This window comes from Toxoplasma gondii, chromosome IV (genome assembly GCF_000006565.2).
Source record: "Toxoplasma gondii ME49 chromosome IV, whole genome shotgun sequence".
Taxonomy (NCBI): Eukaryota; Apicomplexa; class Conoidasida; order Eucoccidiorida; family Sarcocystidae; genus Toxoplasma; species Toxoplasma gondii.
Genome location: NC_031471.1, coordinates 578,803 through 598,474, shown reverse-complemented (window position 1 = coordinate 598,474; position 19,672 = coordinate 578,803). Strand labels below are relative to the sequence as shown.

The 19,672-nt window shown below is 51.7% G+C and overlaps 3 protein-coding genes across 3 annotated transcripts; 1 reads left to right on the top strand and 2 right to left on the bottom strand.

The window, feature by feature from the left end:
* Positions 1-297: 297 nt before the first annotated feature.
* Positions 298-4,097, bottom strand: TGME49_320005 (hypothetical protein). The gene is made up of 4 exons (XM_018782980.1): positions 2,593-4,097; positions 2,006-2,057; positions 1,453-1,547; positions 298-880 (listed from the first exon to the last, which is right to left on the bottom strand). Exons 1-4 carry the CDS (start codon positions 3,426-3,428, stop codon positions 805-807), a joined length of 1,059 nt encoding a protein of 352 aa, XP_018638053.1. The 5' UTR covers positions 3,429-4,097; the 3' UTR covers positions 298-804.
* A 201-nt stretch (positions 4,098-4,298) lies between these two features.
* TGME49_320010 (hypothetical protein) lies at positions 4,299-15,548 on the top strand. Its single transcript, XM_002369827.2, has 12 exons — positions 4,299-5,409; positions 5,952-6,068; positions 6,554-6,699; positions 7,371-7,860; positions 8,477-8,542; positions 9,078-9,182; positions 10,078-10,252; positions 11,103-11,696; positions 11,939-12,107; positions 12,620-13,044; positions 13,362-13,851; positions 14,165-15,548. The coding sequence occupies exons 1-12, from the start codon at positions 5,407-5,409 to the stop codon at positions 14,277-14,279; spliced, it is 2,895 nt and encodes a 964-aa protein (XP_002369868.1). The 5' UTR covers positions 4,299-5,406; the 3' UTR covers positions 14,280-15,548.
* A 107-nt stretch (positions 15,549-15,655) lies between these two features.
* On the bottom strand, positions 15,656-19,144 carry TGME49_320015 (hypothetical protein). Its single transcript, XM_018782981.1, has 3 exons — positions 17,341-19,144; positions 16,615-16,735; positions 15,656-16,239 (listed from the first exon to the last, which is right to left on the bottom strand). The coding sequence occupies exons 1-3, from the start codon at positions 18,113-18,115 to the stop codon at positions 15,966-15,968; spliced, it is 1,170 nt and encodes a 389-aa protein (XP_018638054.1). The 5' UTR covers positions 18,116-19,144; the 3' UTR covers positions 15,656-15,965.
* Positions 19,145-19,672: the final 528 nt, after the last annotated feature.

The following is a 19,672-nucleotide window of genomic DNA, read 5'->3' as shown; positions in this document are numbered from 1 at the left end:
GTCATCGCCAGGGAAGCAGCGGCTTCAAGCTCTTTGAAGAAATCCAGAAATGCTCCTTTACTTCTTCGAAACATCAGAAGCGCGCACACGAAACGCGCGTATCGGAATATGGTTCAAGAACAGCGCCTCTGCTGTCAAAGGCTGCTGTGAGATTTCTCTATCTCTGCATGGGCAGTAGGGAGAGAACAGCTTCTCGACGGAGACGCAAGGAACTCCATTTCTGCAGTGAAGAAGCACAAGCATGTTTCGAGTCTCTCTTTGCTTCTGGGTGCGAACAAATTGGCTTCTTCCTTTCAGTGCGTTCAAGAGTGAGATACAGCTGTCTCGCATTTCGGCGCTTCCAAAGCTTCGTCACTCCACGGGGGTCTGCTAAAAAGGTCTCTACACAGGACCTCGACAAACAATGGGGGTAGAGTTCGGCTTCGACGAATCGGCTTGGCTTCAGAAGCGACAGAAAATCTGCGCCAGCTTCGCACGCAGAGGACTCGGCCCAGAGGCGGCGCCGGCCGTTCATTTGACGAAGAAATAGCAAAAAATACAAGCAGTCGACCTGCCGTTTGCGGCTCACACGCAGAGAGAAAGTAAGAGAAAAGATCGAAACAGAGCGGACCAGACAGACACCTCGGCACAGAGGTCCCAAGTCCGAGAGAGAGAAAGGAACGGCCAATGGGTCAAGGCGTGAGGAGTGAGAGGACTGTTTTTTCTCTCGTTCTCTTCTCTCGAACGCTCCTCAATCCCCAAACTCAGACACAACACAAGAACCACACCGTCTCCACGCTTCTTCCGGTGCTCTTCAGCTTTCTCTCAGCCGAAATAGGAAGGAAGAGACCGACGGATCTTCCGGATGTTCGGATTTCGATTAATTGGAGCGTCCCGAAGTCTGCAAGACACAAGAGAACTTAAACCGAACTCACCATACATAGGCATAGAGAAACTTGTGCGCATGCAAACAGCTGAACGTGAAAACACAACAGTGCATTCATAGTTATGTTTATGAATCGCGTAGACAGCGAGAACAGTAACGGTGCATTAACCATCTTGCAGTGTGTTTTCGAATACAGGAAATCTCCTCCTCACTCTGGCAGCTTTCGTTAATCTACATCGCTGTCCTGTCCTCGTGACGGTATCTCCCTACACGATATTATGTGTATAAAATTACATATATATATATATATGCATATATGCATATGTATAAGTACGTGCACATGTAAATATATATATATATATATATACTTGCATGTGTAGATGTAGGACTCGAAAAGTACTGGGTCGACACAGGAAGTTACATGAGGGTGTATCGGAAGCAAATTCCACGAGGAAGCACCTTCGGAGCGAATCAGGGAGACGAAATTGGAGCATTCTGCAAACGCCGACAAGAAAAAGTCTGCTGTTGCCTCGGGAGAGGAAAAATCATTTTTTCTGAAACGTGGAGACACTACGATTTCGTCTCACCGCAGAATGTGGCTCGGCAGTTGAAAACGGAACTTCCAGAGGTCGTCGCGCGAGACAAAGGTGTAGCCCATTGTTCTCTTGAGCTGCTTGTGGGTCTGAAAGAACGCAACGGACCCAAAGCGTTCGAAACAGACGACATTCTCGAGCTCTTCCACAAAAAAGTACGCCTCAAGAAAACACCCAGATGCACACACCCAGACATACACATACATAAAAACATATGCATATATATATATATATATATATATATACATATGTAGAGAGAGTAGACTCAGCAAGAGAGAGAGAGAACAAGAACAGAAGAGCGAAGAGACAGAGAGACGGTCAGAAATCTCCACATGCACATGAAAAAAAGAGAGAAACAGAGGAGATGCCGAACACAACACAGAAAGAAGACATTCACAGGCAGGAACAGGGAGTAGACGCGTAGCGGTGGCAACTGAAAGAGCAACAGAGCACTCGATCAGGAGAGAGAAAAAAGTGAAGAGAATACAAGGGAGGAATGGAGACTCCTGAGAGGAGATGCAACAATCGACAAGGCAAAAATACGTACGAGGTTCTCCTTTTCTCCGTTTCTGCCCGACCGGAGGCGCTGCCAACCAAACCTAGAAAAACGCAGAAACAAATGAAAAACCCAACGCACAAATTTGGTGCGGTCAAGGTAAGATTCACGAGGACAAACACCCACGCAAAAATCGTCAAATACAAAAAAAATACGAATGCATCCGCGATTACACGATGAAGCCTATATATATATATATATATATATATATATATGGTAGATGTGGATGCACAAAAACAGAATCCTGTTATTATACGCATGTGTGTATAATGGGATACTTCAGTACAAATATGTATTGATATCTTCCAAGATATATATATATATATATATACATGCTTCTACGTTGGAACGTGTAAGTAAATCCGTTTATTGAAGAACTTAATGATCAGTTTCAATAAATATATATATATATATATATATATATAGACTTGAGCAAGTGAAGGATGGCGAATTCGAATCTCTTCCTTTAAAAATATTGATATCAGTGGGTAAACATGCATGCGTCTCGGAACTCGAGGGAGGTGGCGAGAAGCAAGGACGGTGGTCGAGTATTTGTTGAGCATCATCTGAGTCCGCACCGTGTGAGTTTGAATCGCTGGATGACTTTGCTGTGGTTCTTCTTCTTGAGAGACCGTTTTCGGTACTGGCGCATGCGGGCGTTTATCCTGTTTTTGACCCAGTCAATGACCGGTTTATACCCTCTGCTCTGCGAGAAGACTGCATGTCGTTTTTCGCGGAGTTCTTGTCCGAGACGCAGAGGCGCAGAGGCGAGGACAGAGGGCGAAGTCACAGAAGTACGTGCAATGATATCGAGAAAATCAAAAGAAGGAGGAGAGGAAGGAAGAGCAGCAAACGAAGAGAGTGACGGGGAGAGAGATCTGGAGAAAGCAGCGGGGGCGCGGGCAAGGACGTGAGAACTTCGAGCGTCGCCGCCAAAGGCGAAAGCATGAGCGGCAGAGGCAGAATAGAGGGACGAAATCGACCTGGAGAAGGTCCTCGAACAACGGTGGACAGAACAGAGACGAGAAAAGTCCTCGACTCCACCTGCTGGAGAAAGTCCAGGCCGTGTTCGTCGGCTCCACAGTGGCGACAGAGTGCCAGGAGAGGACGGAGAAGTTGAAGACGACGAAGAAGACGAGCGCGGTCTCGCAGGGATCGCTATCGTCTTCTGAGAGCTGTGACACCCTGCACGCGTTGCGGCAGAAGGCAGAGAGCGAGAGGACCTCACAGGAGGGGGGCGCGTCTCAGATGTTCTCGATTGACAGAAGACACGAAAATGACATGAAGGCTGTCCAAGCGAAACACGGCGGGGAGCAGCGCGCGCGCGAAAAGATTGAGAGAGGGTCAGCGGCCGAAGAAACTGACTCAGCACAGAAAGATACGGGGGGGACCTTCCGATCGGCGAGAGTGCCATGTTTTCCGCGTTTTCTCGAAAGACACAGGGAAGACTGGAGAGAAAGAGTTCCTAAGTTCCCGACGCGAACAGCGATGACGCGCAGAGAGAAGTGGAAGGGTGTCACACGCAGGCCGACAGGAGAGAAGGAAAAGGAACTTTCAGAGTTTCGCGACTCACGAACGAAGCTTCTTCTCCGTCGAGACAGGACAGACACCCCGCGAGGAGGAGCACAGGGTCTTTCCTGAAAAAATCGACGTCACCACAGAGCGCTTCCCCGTTCTCTTGTGTCTCCACGCAGCAGTCGACAGATTGCTCCCTGACGCATTCCTCAAAGAGGAAGCGGTAGTCTTCTGCCGAGATTGCGTTCTTCTCGTTCCACACCCGAAGAAGATTCCCAGGACGAAGGGACTCGCTCGGACAGCAGACGCCAAGACGCGTTTTCCGTCGCTTTCTTGCGGCGAATTGTCTGCGCCTTCACGGCAGATGTGCAGGAGAACGAAAGCAGAAAAGGACAAGCCACAGAAATTCGCTTTTACCGGATTCCCCCGCGCTTCACGGCGCCTTTGCACATCCAGCGATACCCGCCCCGGGGAGAGAGCACGCGGTGTACATACGCCTCCGATGGCTGGTGTCTCGGCTCTCGAGGCGACAGAGAAAACGCATTCGCGTCTACAGGTGTCAATCTGCACCTCTTTGTGTAGCGCCTCACGTAGCCTTTCCACAGCAGAGAGAACGGGCGCTGCGGAGAGAGACGGGGTCCCTTTTCGCGCCGCTCTGCACGGATTTCTTTGCCGGTTTTGCGCGAGGTCTCTCGCGCGCACTCGAGCTGGGGGGCGGAACGGGGAGACGGGTGGCGACTCTCCCTGGCGGCATTTCCTCTTTTTTTCTGTTTTTTACTCGCAGCTTTTGCTTGCCGTCGTCTGTCTGCTGAGTAGGCAGTCGTCCGTGTCGCTCACATTCCTGGTCTTCGTTCCCGGAGGTGCAGAGCGCCTCACGCAGAGACTCCCAAGGCGCTATCGGAGAGGTTCTCTGTAAGAAGGTTGTCGCGAGGGATTCCAGGAAACAGAAAAGACAATAGCGGCAGGGGAGATTCCGGGCAGCTTCGCTCGAAGAGAAGTCGCCGGTGTCGTGTCTCCTTCGGCTCTTGCTGGCACTGTCGCGGCGGGTGTGCTCGCGAAGGCGAGGCGAATCTGACTCTCCATCCTTCCGCCTTTCCAACGCGTTTTCGTTTTCTCGCTCTTCCAGTCCGGTTTTCTCCGCGATTTCTGCCTCAGCTCCCCGACTCTCCGCAGACTCTCTGTGTGCCTTTTCTCCCCCCGTCGGCGGCTGCATGCAGCGGTGAAAACGCGTCCGGGGTGGTGTTCTTCGTGGACAGTCAGTCTTCTTCGCTGGCGACTCGAGGAGCATCGCGAGAGAAGCTCGGTTATACAGACAGCCGAGAGTCCAAGCGTCTTCGCGAGGAAACTCGTTCTCTGGCGTGGAGCGTCTTCGTCTCTGTTGCCGACTCTGCCTTTCGCACACAAAAGCCGTGCTTGCCGTCTTTTTCTGGAAAGAAAAAGGGGAGAACGGGTAGACAAGAGGCACTGGGCCATTCGCTGACGAACGGGGCGACCTGCAGTGTCTGTACAGCCCGCTGAACAGCAAGGGACAGAGAGAGGGCAGAGGAGGGACAACGCTTCGACGTGTGGCTTCTTGTTTCGGGGCAACAACGAGATCCAAGACCTGCCGAGAGAAGGAGAAAAAAAGACGAAGGCAGAGCACGAGAGCACGAAACTCCATGGAGCTGCGCAGCCTTCAAAGAGGGAGACGACCGAGGAAGAACAAGAACCTGAGAGTTTAAGAAGCGAAACTCGAACCACCAGATTTCTTCTCTGACAGGCCTCGACACTGTCTCTTCGTCCCTCTCCGAGTATCGCAGTGTCTTTTTCGCTTCCTCTGTCTCTGCTTTCCTCTTTGACGACGACGCAGTGGACGTCCTCTTCTTTCTTTCTCCACGATGGTACGCTTTTCGGAGCGTGTCGCCAAAGACAGAAAAGGAAAAAAAGCGCCAAAGAGTCGCTCTGGAAAGTTTCCACAGATATGCTTAAACATGCCTACACACTTACATAGACATACGTACACGCATAAATACATAGGTATATATATATATATATATATATATAAATTTATATATACAAGTGCATCCTTATATATATACATACTTATATATATATATATATATATATATGCATCTATATGCAAGTGTTGGGATGCGTGTTGAAAGGGATGTCGGTAGATGAGTTTTTTTTCTCCACTTTGGTTTGCGGCAAGCAAATGTGGAGATATAGGAAGGAGACAGGACGTCGACGCAGTGCGTCTTTGTCTCGGGTGCGAGATGGCGACGCAAAAGAAAATCTTTGTTGAGAGGACGAGGTGGACGGGTGGAGACTGAGCGACGCACAGCTGCGGTTTTCTCTGCTTGTGCCTTCGTTTTGCACGACTAAACTGTTTCGAAGCTGGTCGAACTGGGACCTCCTGAGCGCCTTGTTCGCTGTGTCGCAGCGCACTCTCGTGGTTGGAGACGAGAACTTTTCGTTCTCCGTCTGTCTGGCCGGCAGTCCGGCGTTCCCCGCAGACGAGTTAGACGTCGCATGCGGAATTCAAGAAGACCAAGTGAAGGTAAAAAGTCGAAACGTTTTGAGAAAAACCGGCAACCGAGTGGCGCCGGAGAAATGTGGAACCCTCACAGAACACATGGGGAAGCTCCCGGAACAGCGAGCAACTCCTGCAGATGCACCTCCACCCATTCTTACATCCATATATATATATATATATATATATATATATATATATTATGCATGTACAGCTATCGCATTCACATATATACATATATATATATATATAGAGAGAGAGAGAGAGAGAGGCATACACTACTCATGAATATATGTGTCTCTGAAGAGATACCCATATAAACATGTGAATCTACTTTTTTTCATGTGGTTCCAACTCTATGTGTAGATATATATGTCGGGGCGTGTGTGAATCTGTTGCTCTGAAATACTTTAAGAGTTCGGCTCTCGGGCCTGGGAACTTCTTTCGCACAGCGACATACTCTCCATTGATTTCCCAATTTTCCTATTTTTTTCGAATTCTTGAATATTCAGGATGAAGCGAAGCCGCGCGTCCAGGAGCTGCGCGACGGAGGCTCGCGAGTGCACTTCGGAGTTAATCCGGCTCAGCTGCGAAACTCTTTTTCCTCTGGATGCTTCGATCGCCTCATCCTCGTTCTCCCAGGCCTCGCCTACCACGGGTCTGTCGCACAGTCTCCAGCACATGTGACATCGACAGAAGCAACAGAAAACGAAATCCATATTGTACATATAGATATATATATGTATATAGATATATATATAGATATATATATAGATATATATCTGCATACGTAATTGTCTATGTGTATGTGTGGGTTTTATTGCTGTGTGAGTCATTCGTATTGGCGGGAGATATCTGTGAGTATATGCAGTTGTGTAAGTCTGTAGACATGCATGAAGTTGTGAGTGTTTCGGATTCAGGAAAGACATGTTTTGCTCTCTTTGCAGCAAATGGCCTTGGCATCCGTATATGGGCACTGCTGTATGCTTGTCTTTTGTGGGGTGTCTCCTTCGTTGAGAAACCGTGGTGCGTGTGTCTCAGCATGTCGCCGGACCTCTCCACGTTCGCCTCCAAAGTCTGCTGAACCCATTTAATTTGCACATCTACATCTCCATTTGCATGGATACCTATAATATGCATATATATATTTATATATGTATATATACATATATATACATATATATGCATTATATATACTTACATATATGTATATATATACATGGGCATGCATATATCTATATGTGGATGTGGTTGAACAAGAGAATTTGTTGGCAGATTTTTTGGTGGAAGACGCTTTTGTCGCGTATTTGTGTGTGTGTGTACTTGCAGGTGTCCGCCTCTGGTCGGGTTTGGGAGCGACTTGTTTGTGCTGCGGCTCCACCTCTTCTGCTTCAGTGTGCTGAAGTCCTCGCGGGGCGTCGTGCGGCCAAATGCGGAGTATTTGCTCCTGTGGCCCTCGCGCCTGCCGACGGCGTCTCTGAAAGAGTTCCCCGAAGAATTTCCAGCTGCAGGCGCAGACGCCCCTGACGCGAGCGGCGACGCAGAAGCTGCAGAAGAAGGAAAGAAGGACGCAGAAGAGAAGGCGCGAGAAGAAGAGAAGGGAGACGCGCGAGAAACTCAAGAGGCAGGAGGGGAAGAGACAGCGGCGCGAGAAACGCGTGCAGCCGAAGAAGCGGAGGAGAAAGAAGGCCCTGCGGCGAAAGAGACCCTCGTCGAGGGTGAAGCGGAACCAAAAACAAACGCTCTTGAAGGATTCCCCATGATTGACATGGACAGACTCGCAAAGTTCTGCTCCTTCCAAAGACCCAGCAACCAGGACGTCAGTTTTAAAACTGCATCAACGTTCTCATAGGCCGCCGTATTTGTCCAATATATATATATATATATATATATATGTGTAGATCTTTTTTTGTAGGTGCTGGATATCCTATAAATATATCATTGGAGAGTGTACAACTGAAGATATCTGCGTCCTGCGTTCATGCATTGCTGTAGTTATGCATGTCTTCACGTATTGTGCGGCGCATATATTCACATACTGTACGTGTGGATGTCTTCGTGTCTTGTACAGAAGCAGATATCTACATGTTACTTGTGGATGCTTTTTATAGGTGTATATTGTGTATATACTCCTAAGTCCGTATCTGCATATGCCGGTACATGTTTGTATGCATATATACATATATATATGTATATATATATATGTTTACATATGTATATATGTATATATATATATATATAAATATTTGTGTGTATAGAAGATGAGAGCATTTGTGAAATTGAAAAGCAGAAAGGGTGGACTTTTTGAGGCGTGTTTTGTCTTCTGTGGCAGAGCGAGTTTTTTGGAGTCTTGGGCTCTTGATTTTCTCTTCCATGCTGTCTCGTTTTCTCAAAAGCGGCGTTTCTTTTCTACACCTTGGTCATTGTTTCTGCAGTTCCGTCTCTCCCTGAGTCGCTTCGAGGCCTGGAGGCCCGCCGTCCACAGACACGAGTCTCCGGAGGTGAGGCCCGGGAACTGTTTGTTCTCTAAACCACTCCAGAAGAGTCGAAAGGCCAGAGTCTGTCGACAGCTCTGCCGACGGTGCTTGCTTGAGGGAACATGTACTACCAGTCTGGAGTCAGTTCCAATCTGTTTCGAAGAAGCCGTCGCGAGGACTGAACCGAGGGAACGTCTCCCTTCTCTGCATGCATGCATCTGACTGCGACGCCTCTGCGCATGGAAACGGCACCCTGTGGGGTCCACGTGATTCGACGAGGCTGAGACTCGCCAGCCACACATATCTGCTTCTTGTCACTCGTGTGTAGAGAAATAGGCATCTGTTTGTTCTTTTCTTCCCTACTTTCCATGCGTCATCGGAAGGACTTGCATGCACTTCACAACAAGTGCATGCGTCTCTCTTTCTTTATTCGCATTTGCGCACACGAACGCGTCTGTGTACGCACGAATGAACCGGGTGGACTTCGACGTCTGCAGCAAGAGCTGTGGCAGCAGACAGAGAGACAGAAAAAACATGTTTCGTGATTTAACTTCCGCAGAACGGCGCCAGCGCGGCACTCTTCGAAGGCGTCGAAGAGAAAACTGCCGCCTGGCTCGGGTGTCTCGTCTTCCACGCCTTGCGGCTTCAAGAAGATGGAAAGAAGGTGAGGAGCCGAGTAGACAGACATCGCACTCGTTCCTGTTCTTTTCGTCCTTCTCTCCTTCAGTCTTGGTCTGCGCGGTTCTCTTCTCCCTGTGGCACCCGCGACGCTCTCTGTTGTTCAAGTGGAGGCAGAGGCTGTGTGGGAAGGGGGGAGGGGAAGGCGGGACGCGGGGACGTACAGCAGAACTCCGTGGTCGGAAGCATGGCAGTTTCCGAGGTTGCATGCCCCTGAGTGTGTGAAGATGTCCATCTGAGAAGGCGGTGATTGGTCTCGCGATTCGGGTCGTGTCTGCACTTTTTTGCCCGTCTTTGCACTTTGTTTTTCTCGGACGCGGTCTCTTCAGTTCTTCTTGTTTGGTCGATACGCGGGTCGCTCTGTTTCCTCTCTTGTTGTCTCCTTGTGCTCCTCTCTCTGTAACGCCGTCGTTTGTGTTCCTTCCACCATCAGTGCCTTCTCTGTATGCTCGGACTGGGTGTCCTCTTCCGCGTCTTTTTGGCATATGAGAGAGGCCTCAGCCATATGTAGGACTGACGGATACTTGTTTGTGCATCTTCGTCCCCCTCCTGTCGTGGATTCAGAGGTGAGTCTTAACTGTCTTTTTTCTGGTCTCTCCGTCTGTCGTTACGATGGCGATAACGAGCTCAACCCGGTGCGGCATCCCTCTCTCCTCCCTTGCTCTGCAAGCGTTGTCCTCCACCTCCCGGAAAAGCCGAGAAGCACAGGGTTCGCCGGTTCAGAGACGAAAGCGAGCAAAGTCCCGAAAGAGGAAGGTCGTAGGCGAGGGGAGTCTGCATGCGTGCGTGTGTGTGCGAGAGATTTCCGGTTTGGGGGATGCTGCGAAGTTTTTTCGTGCCAGACAGCAGCCGAGGCGTACCCTGTTGAGTTTCCTTTTCAGGCAGGCGGGAACCCCGAAGACTTCAACATTCTCCGTGTCCCGGCGAGTGTGATGCAACACTCGCGAGAGGTTCTGCCGCATGTCAATGAGCTGTTTCTCTTCAAACTCTTCGGGTCGAAGTCTGCCTCCCTTCTTGTTTCCAAACTGTCGCTGAAATACGACCCGAGAATCGCTGGTGAGCGTGGCTCCCGGGTGTCAGAGACGACCCAACTTGATGAGAAAGGACGGGGAAAACGAGCACACAGAGAGACGCTGGGGCGACGCAGCGCGTGCGCTTCCGAGAGAGACCGGACGTAGAGCAGAATGGGACGACAAAAGCGAGGAGACGACAGAGGGACCTCGCGAGATAGACAAAAGGATGCGTTGTCAAGACGAAACGTCTTCGTAATTCGAGTGAACGCGCACACAGATGTTTCCCTTACTTTGGGTTTAGACCAGAAACGCAGTAACGCTTCTCCCGTGATCGAGAGTTTTCTAGTCCTGCTGGTGCGACCTGAACTCTGGGGCATGTCTTTTCCTTTTTCGCGTCTTTTTTTCTTCGGGGCTTTTAGAGCTTTCTCGTGTCTCGTGGAAGTCTCTTCCTTTTTGGAGGAATCTACCTTCGCAAAACCGTCAGTTTCCTCTGTGCTCCCTTTCGCCTTCGCGGACTCTTTTTTCTCTTTTTTGAGGCGAGCGGAGTGCGTTTCTTGCCGGCTCTCCTTCCCCATGTTCGCCTGTGCCGGCTCTCTTTTCAAACGTTTCGCTGCGCCCTCTGCTTCCACGGTTCGCCTTCCACCGCCGTCTGTTTCTTTCGTCTCCCGTAGCTTCGGTGTCGAACCCTGTGTCGGGTTTCCCATCTCGTTTTTTTCGTGGCCCCTTCCCTTTTCTCTTCGACCATCGTGTGTTTCCTTTGTGTGTTGTCTTTTCTCTTTCGTCTCTCCCCTCTGTCGCCTCCCCTTCTCTCTTTCTCTGCTCTCCGTCTCTCTCTGTGTCCAATTCTTTCATCTTCCTTTCTGCTTTCTCTGCACTCGTGTTCTCTCCTCCAGGCTGGCGAGGGCAGGGACTGGGGGCGCAGCGCCCCCCTGGGGGCAGCCCTTCTGGGGCTCACCCGGTGCCGGGCCTCTGGCGTCAGGCCACCGCCTTTGCGAGTCGCGGACCCGGGGCGCGAGGCCCCCAGGCCCCTGGGTTTCGGGCCCCAGCGCGCCCCGCGGGGCCCTTCTACGGGGACGTGCGGCCCCTCGGGCCCGGGTTCGGCGGGGCAGGCGACCCCGTGGACGTACGGGCGACGCCAGGGTACTCGAGGCCCGTGGGGGGGGGTCGCCCCTTCCCGGGACGCGGCGCCGACGAAGGATACGGGCCCCCCTGCGGGTCTGCGCCACGACGCCCCGGGGTCCCGAGCCCGACGTTTCACCCTGGACCTAGGGCCTCGTTCGGTGGCGAGCACCAAGGCTACGGGGGCACCGTGGGTCCGGGGACTGGAGGAGACAGTGCGGGCTTCCCGAATGCTCAGGGCTATGGAAACTTCAGTTCCTCTGGAGGCGCGAGGCTAAACGCGGGCCCCGGAGTCATGGGCCATGTGGGGCAGCAGCAAAGCACTGTTGGGTACAGCCAAGGAGGAGTGCAAGACCCTCCCTACTCCGGTGAGTGGCGATGCGGAAAAGCCCTTGCGGCGAGAAGAAGAAACACCTGGAAGGACTGCCGCTTTCGGAAAGAGGGACTCCATGCAGATCCGTGGCGAAAAACTCCGAATCTGTTCACCTCGAGCAAAGTCAAACAGGAAACTGTTGCCTTCTCGGAGTTTCTTTCTCGTCTGTGACACTGCTTCTGTGTCTTCTTGTCTCCGAATCGCCTCATTTCTGTCTTCCTGTCTCTATTCTCCTAGGCTATGGGCCCGGATCAGAGCCCAGCCAGTCGGTGGCCTACGAGCGAGGGCCTGCACCCCACGCCGGCTATCAGGTCACGCCTGCGAGCAACCAAGGAGGGATGGAAGGAGGCTCTTCGGGGTTTTATCAGACTCCAACAAGCTATTCGTATGGCTACGATGCCAATGAGTAAGAAAAGAAAGAAAAAAGGAAGAAAGGTGGTGATGGATTCGACGGAGGTTGTTGTCACCTGGGCATGTTGGATTTTTTTTTCTTGCTGCAGTAGGACAAACGTCTTCTGGAAATGAACGTAGAAGTACACCAGAAGCAAGGCTGGAAAGGTTCTGCAACGAGGGGTCAAGTTTTAACTTCTTCAAGCACCCGTCTTTTCGACCCGGTGCAAATATGTGCACCAGTTGCGAGGCGAACACTCCGCTTCTCAAACATCTCAAAAAAAAATCTTCTCTCGTCAGTAAACACTTGTCTCTTTTCCTCCCCTCCATTCAAAATCCAAAACCACATATAAACACAAGCATATATATATATATATATATATATTTAGATATGCGTGTACATGAATACGGATGCATATATGCAGACATATATATATATATATATATGTAGATAGAGATTTACATGTATATATATATATATATGTGTATATTTATATATGTGCGTGCGTGTCGCTTGGATTTTCTCAGAGGGGCACCGGCTGAAGATGCGTCTTATTCTTCGCATGCGTTTTCTGGGCCTCCTTCCAAGCGGTGGCGCACGGGCGACCCTGCTGTCTCATCGCAGCCTGCTGCCTACGGGGGCTACCGTCAGTCTTCGCACCCAAGTGCAGAGACAGAGAATTCGTATTCTTACGCGACCCCACACCAGCAGTCGTACGCGGCGAACGGGGCGGGGTCTGCGGTCACGCAAGGGTCTTCGCGAGGCGCGTGGACCGGCGGAAATGTCTCGTACGGAGCCTCGGCTGCAGGCGTCGAGACTTACTTCGGGGAGCCCAGCCAGACAGGATCGAATTACACTGCGCTGAACCAGACTGGAGGGAACGTCGGCGCGGGAGGAAGCCGCATGCATGACGCGAGTGGCTACTACGTGCAAGGAGCGGCTGCTACCTCAGGTAGAAAAAAGAGGATGATAAAAGGGAAGGAGAGAAGATCCTACGTTCCAGGTGTCTCTTCCAGTCGTCTCTGTTGTAGATCGATTCACAAGTCATTCGAGAGTCACGTCTGGAAAGATTATTTGATTCAGATCTTCTTGGTGAGGGGGTGTGTCGGCGCGTGCGGTTCTCTGTGACGTGCCGTTTTCCCTCGTTCGCTACATCTCTCGGACATCTTCTGCCGAGGGCGTTGCCTCGGCTGCTTCTTTCTTGTCGGTCCGCCATCTCCAGTTCAGTTTTCCACGTGGAATCTCAGAATCGTGTCTCGTGTGCTCCAGGACCCACATACAGCGTCAACGGGGCATCTTGCGGGTCGTCTGGCCCCCCCGCCAGCGGCGCCCGGTGGCCCCCCGCGGGCGCGAGCGATTCGAACCCCGGGGGTTCGGCGCGAGGTTACGACAAATTTTACCAAGAACAAAGTCAGGCGTTTTCTCCGTCTCCCTCTGCCGGCACCTACGGAAGTTCGGGAGCCTCAACTTCCTATTATGGCGCCTCGAACGCGGCAGGGGACGCAGCGAGCAACATGGGGAGCTACGCCTCGGGGGGGCAAACAGGCCCCGTGAGGCCCTCAGAGGGCGGATACGGGGGGCCTGCAGGCCCGACAGGCAACGCTGGGTACTCAGGAAGCAACGCAGGGGGACAGACGACCGGCTACTCGATGGGCTATGCAGCCTCAAACTTCGGAGGCGGGAACGCTGGCGCGGGGGCTACAAGCAGCGCGAACCCAGTAGGGGCAGGAAGAACTGGCGCCAGTGGAGGCTACGCGAGGTAAGATTTCCGCACAAGACACAAACGGCTTTTCGAAAGCAAAAGAGGAGACTATATACAGAGTGAACTGTGGGTGGTTTTTATGAGATTTTGTGTCTGATCTTTGTTTCAGGTGAGACACGCATGTCTCGACGTGTATTTCGATGTAGATATGCATATGTGTTTAGGGGGACAGAGGGGGAAGTAGGTTTGGGGAGACATGTAGGCTGAGGTGGAGATGCCCGATGGCACTATGCACGGGGTGGGGCAGGAGTTTGTGTCAGAACTCAAGTTGAAAATTCATCATGTGTGCGCGTTTGCCTTTTCCTTTCAGCTACTGTTCTTCGGCGTACGGCTCTGCGAGCGGCACTGGAGGCGCAGGGCCTTCTTCGGGCGCGCCGGCGTCCGGAAGTGGCGTGAAAGGGCGCTACGCCTACGGGAGATTTTAGGGGCCTTGTGGGGCAGTGACAGGGCAACCGAGAAGAAGATATTGCCTCTCGAGAGGGAGAGAGCGCGGATGAAAAACGGGTCTCGGCTAGCGAAGAAGAGCAAGGACTCCTGTCCAGTCAAGACACGGCGCGGCAGACGCAGGGCGAGACAGAGATAGCGGAGAGAAGATGCAGATGAGGCGACGGCGGAAGGAAGGGTACTCAGGATCTACACAGATCAAAGCCGAGACAAGCGATTGGGAGCATATAAAATGAGGATACGAGACGGGAAAGGTGCTCAGGATCTGCGGAAGGGAGCCTCGGGAGGTTCCGTTTTCTTGAAGCGAAGGCCGTTCATCGGCAGAACGCGCATGCGGTTACAGCGGAAAAAGAGAGTTGGGAGCGCGGAGTCGAACAGAGCGCGTTTCGATCAGGTCATCCGTACATTCTTCCAGGGTGCACAGAGCAACCTGTCGAACAACCTTCGGCTCAGAGGGAGGCTTTGTTAGATGGGGGAGAGCGTTTTTTCTCGAGTTTCCTAAACACCGTCGATCTGTCCATTCCGTACAGACGATCATCAGGGAGAAGTTTGGGTGGACGAGAGCTGGGTTTCAGGTGTCGTCATCGATGGGGGGCGAACTGTTGACACTTGCGCACGTTTTTCGGAATCCACTGAGAAATCTGTGTGTGAATTTTCCTTCTCGTGAGAAAAAAACTCATGTGTTCTATCTTTTTCTCCGTAGCCGTGACCCGCCAGTGTCCCCTTCCTGGGGACTGCGTCCCGACGCTCTGGGTTCCTGTCTCTTTGGTTGTCGCTTTCTGTGTCTCTTCCCCTGTTCGTAGATACACCGTATGTCGTCTTGCTCGTCTTCCCTAGTTCTTTCTGAGCTGAGCTTTGGCAGCTTTCTCTTTAACTTCCCGTTATCCTTTGAGGTTTCACAGCCTCCACGTGCAGGCACCGTGCCAGGGGCTTAGTCGTTTCCTCTTTACGCGCAAAAGCCGCTCGCCGCCATCTCCTTGCTTCAGCTTTCGTCTGTTTGTTCTCGGCGCAAGCTGAATTTCGAATTACGGGTCTCCATACAAAGCCTTGTGCCGTACTTACTACAGGTGCAGCAGAGACTGTCTCTGAACACATGCTCTGCGATCCGGAACTGTATACCTCAAATCGAAGAGAGACCCTTTCGCGTGACCTGGTGCAAACAGCGCGTTTCTCTGCCAAGGGGCAGCCAGACTGATTGAAGAGAATGAACGAAATTGCCTGTTTTCCTAGAGCGGCTCTGTCTCTTCAAGACAGACGACTTCACGCGTCTTAAGACATTCCTTGCTTTACGAGTGCCACAGGAGTTCAGAGGTAGTGGAGACGCGCCTGCGTTGTCTCACAAGGTGCACAAGTTATCTCCGTAAATGCAGTTAGTTAGGTGAGCCCTTTATCACCGTGAATGCGGTTAGATGTGTCTTCAAAGCCGTTGTACTTCTGCTGTATTTACAGCGAACGTCGAGAGACATCTCTTAGCCAGGAAGTGACGCGTTAGGCACAGACGAGAACACGCATCGACTCCGGGTGCGACAGAATAAAAGAGAACTGTTTGCAGGCCTTTGATGTGTCTTCTGATTTGTCGTCTTTCCACACTTCCCCTTCTCTTTACACCCTTCAAGGCAAAGAGCACATTTCCGTTCTTCTCCTTCTGGATCTGCACGTTCCCCGTTCTACGGGGTCGCGTTCGGGGACTGTGTATGCGTGAAGACACGCCAAAGGGGTGCAGTTTTCCGTGAGTCGAAAACATAAACTTGTCCCGAGTCTTTGTCACAAAACGGCGCGCGTGCTGCTTCTTCCACGCTCTGCTCTTGTGCCTCTCTCTGCTCAGCAGAGTGACGAGTTGTCTTCGCTGCGCTGTTGGCGTCCTTGGCTTCGCACTGCTTTGGATCTTGCGGAGTCGCGAACGCCTCCGCAGCGGCTCTCTGGTCAGCCGCGGTTCCCCACCTTCAAAAAAAAGAACAAGCGGAAAAACGAGGACATGCGGCGAAACAAAGCATGCAGCCCAAATACGCAAAGTGTCACGAGTAGAATCGTGGCAACACAGCGGTTCCTTTAACACAAAGACACACCATAAACAGTGAGTGTACCCTCGTGGAGTCGCGAAGAAGGCGCACGTCAAAAACCGGGTTTGCCGCCTCGAAGGACTACGGAACGCGTTGTGTCTTTGCACTCGACCTAGACTGGATCCGCCCCGACCGCTGAAAAAAGATCTCGTCCCTTTGAGGACTTGAGGGATGCAAAGGTGGTCAGGGTCTACCGTTTGCCCTCGCATCCCACAGGAGTCTCAAATAGGTAAAAACCAAGCCGTACGAGACTCACCTGTCTAAAACGAGGAACTTGGTTCCGCCGAATCGCTCACTGTCTTCCGTCCTGGCGCCCGGCTGGACGTACAGCCGAGAAGACAGAAAGCCCTTCTGTCGGGACGCAAATGCCGTCCACTCTGCGTTTGCAGAATGACGAAGGACACCAGACGAATCATTAGTCTTTGCATACATAAACTCGGATGCGCTGCCTCGTAGGACGCATGCATTCTGAAGAAGGCTTGATAGGAGAAAGAGGACGAGTGCCGTCGAGTTCTGTTTAACGTTACCTCGCACCGGCATTTCCACCGCACAGCTGAAACACCGCGCTAGACTCTGCGACATGAACGCAACTGGTGCATTTGTTTCGAATGGAATCGACGTGACACTCCACCGCTCGCTTCACCCCCGAACACACTGAGGCAACACAGTGTCGAACTCCTGAGCTTCTTACTTGTCACGGTGCATGCATATATATATATATATATATACATATATATATATATACATATATATATACATATATATATATATATACATATATATATATATATATATATATATATATGTCTGTATGTATGTGTATAAATACTAGGCACATGTGAATACTGTTGTAACTGCATGCATGTATGCATGTCCCAAGAGGCGTCTGGCCGTGGATGTTTCGGGCGGTTGCGTGCGTGAAAAATTCGGTTCCTGAACACACTCTTGTTTGAGGTCCCCGTGGACGCGGCCGTGGGCTTACCTTCAAAGGCGTTCTTCGCAGCTTCTTCGCTGTGAGTCTCTGAGAAATTGCCAGGCAGCTGGAGGCACCGCACCCTCATCACCGTTTCGGGGTAAAATCCGTTTTGTGCATCCTCCCAGTTCGTTTGGGCTATCCAACCGAGGCCAAAGCCAGCAAGTCCGAGCATGAGAAGTGAAGAGAGTCTCCCGCCTGTTTGGTCGCGTATCGGTTTCATCTCTGCGGAGGTCGGCGAGGAGGCGCAAAGAACAGAGTCGCGACTCTCAGTGTTTGTCGGCTTGTCTTGGTCCGCGTTTTCCCTCTCTGTCCTCTGGCGAGCATCTGAGATTTTGGAAACAGGCCCTGCGTTGCACGCAGTGCGGCGACAGCTCGAGTAAGCTTGACGCAAATTTCCAGAAGGTGTGAAGACGGAAGGCCGGAGGTCGCGCGACCACAGCGAGCAGGGGTGCACAGCTGCAGATGAGACTCGCTTGCATGCACCCGCAGAAGTGATGGAAATGCATGTATGTCTGTCCAGTGCTCGGTTCCTCTGCGCGGCGAACGGGGCTTGAGAGGCGACGGCTTGTGAGCACCCCTCGGAGCAGCTGTTTCTTACTTCCGGCGCTGCGACAGAGGCGACGGAATCTGACTCCGCAGAGGCATCTAGGCGACGAGAGACAGCCGACGTTCTCAGCAAGGAAGAACGACATCGAGAACGCGCGAGACCGACGCTACGCACCGCTCCGCGGCAGTGTGCGTGGAGGCCTCGGGCAAGCACGAAGCCTTGGCAGACTGACATGGCTCTCAGTGCCGCTTCCACTGCCAAAGGCGAAAAAAGTTCAGGGCGGTCTGTGGGAGTCCAGACAGAACGAGCAGAAGCGTCTCGAGGATTGCCCGCCACACGAGGAAAAGTGTGCACAATCCCTCGTAACTGTACACGAGTAAAGGGGATCTCTGGAGAAGAAAAAGGCTTTCCGGCGGGCGTTATCTCGACTTCAGCTGAAGAACCTTCATATTGGGCTGCGTGCACGCGCGTCCTGGTCTAGAAACGAAGTTGAAAAAAGCTTGCCACAGTGTACGTCCTCTGAACGTGGCAAGGCTCGGCAGGAAGAGGCGCTCTCCCTTTAAACGAGTGGCAGTGACGCCTTGAAGACAAAGAAACCGCAGATCGCCACAGATTTGCGTCAGAAACAAATTCGAAGGTTTTTCAAGGCAGGTGCAGTAACGCAGCGACCTTAAACGGAGGCAAAAGGTATTGTGAATGGGGCAAACGCCCGCGTCCAGTGGTAAGCTGCTTTCGAATTACTGTCCAGTTTCGAGGCCGAGGCACTCTGGGATACCCACAGGTCCGAAAACTGTGGACATCCGGACACAGACGGAAGGCCTCTCGTCCTGCTCACAGTTCCACGTCGGTGAAAGCGGGAAGGAGTTTTTGAGTCCGCAAAGTGGAAAAGGAAAACGGCGACGTAGTGTGATGTCTTGTGCCCGCATTCACGGTTGCGAAAAATTCTATGCACAGGGTGGATGTCTCCTGAGTCACTGGAACTTTTTTGCTGTATGCGAGACTTCACACAAACTTGTTTAGACGTTCCTTTTGCTTGGCGTCCAAAAGAAGCAGGACAACGCCACCCCGAGAACCCGTGGACATGCAGTTTCAACGCAGCGTTCGGATTGGTTTCGGTGTATGATGTCACGGTGAAACGATTCCGCTGAGATGCCATAACCTATGATAGCCGATACAGCATGAGAAAATGTTTGACAAGTGGCCGCGAACTGCCACCCATCCGCCGTCTAACATACGCGGTAAAGGGTAACTCCAACTGGAAACGCAAAGAAAATTCGTGTCAGGCTCAACCTAGGAATGGGTCCACACCGCCAAGGGTTTCGCTGCGATGGCGGAACGCCGCCGTGTCCACCCACTTCCGTCTGTTTTCTGCTCAGCAAGCATGTGACACACGCATTCTTTGGGTCTGTCTTTCTTTACTCGTATTCTTTGTGAAAGGGGCCATGTCTTTGCAGTTTTTTAGAAGGAAGGATGGAGACAGGTCTTACATGCACACGCTCCCTGCATGCTTAATGTTAATCGAAACTAAGCCCATGTTTGAGGTACAGGCAATCGAGTTCCCCATGGTTGCTGTTTACCACACCCCTCACTCGACTGCGTAAGAGAGCTAAAAGTGTTGAATTTCAATATCGAGCAACATTAAGACTACTTTACATCGGTTTTGCATGTGCTACGCGTCAAATGAGATCCGGAGTCACCAAATTCCGCCTGATTGCTGCACATGACACCGCCCCACCTGACCGCAGAAGAACGCTAAAAGTGGTGAATGTTTTCAATACCGTACGGCATTAA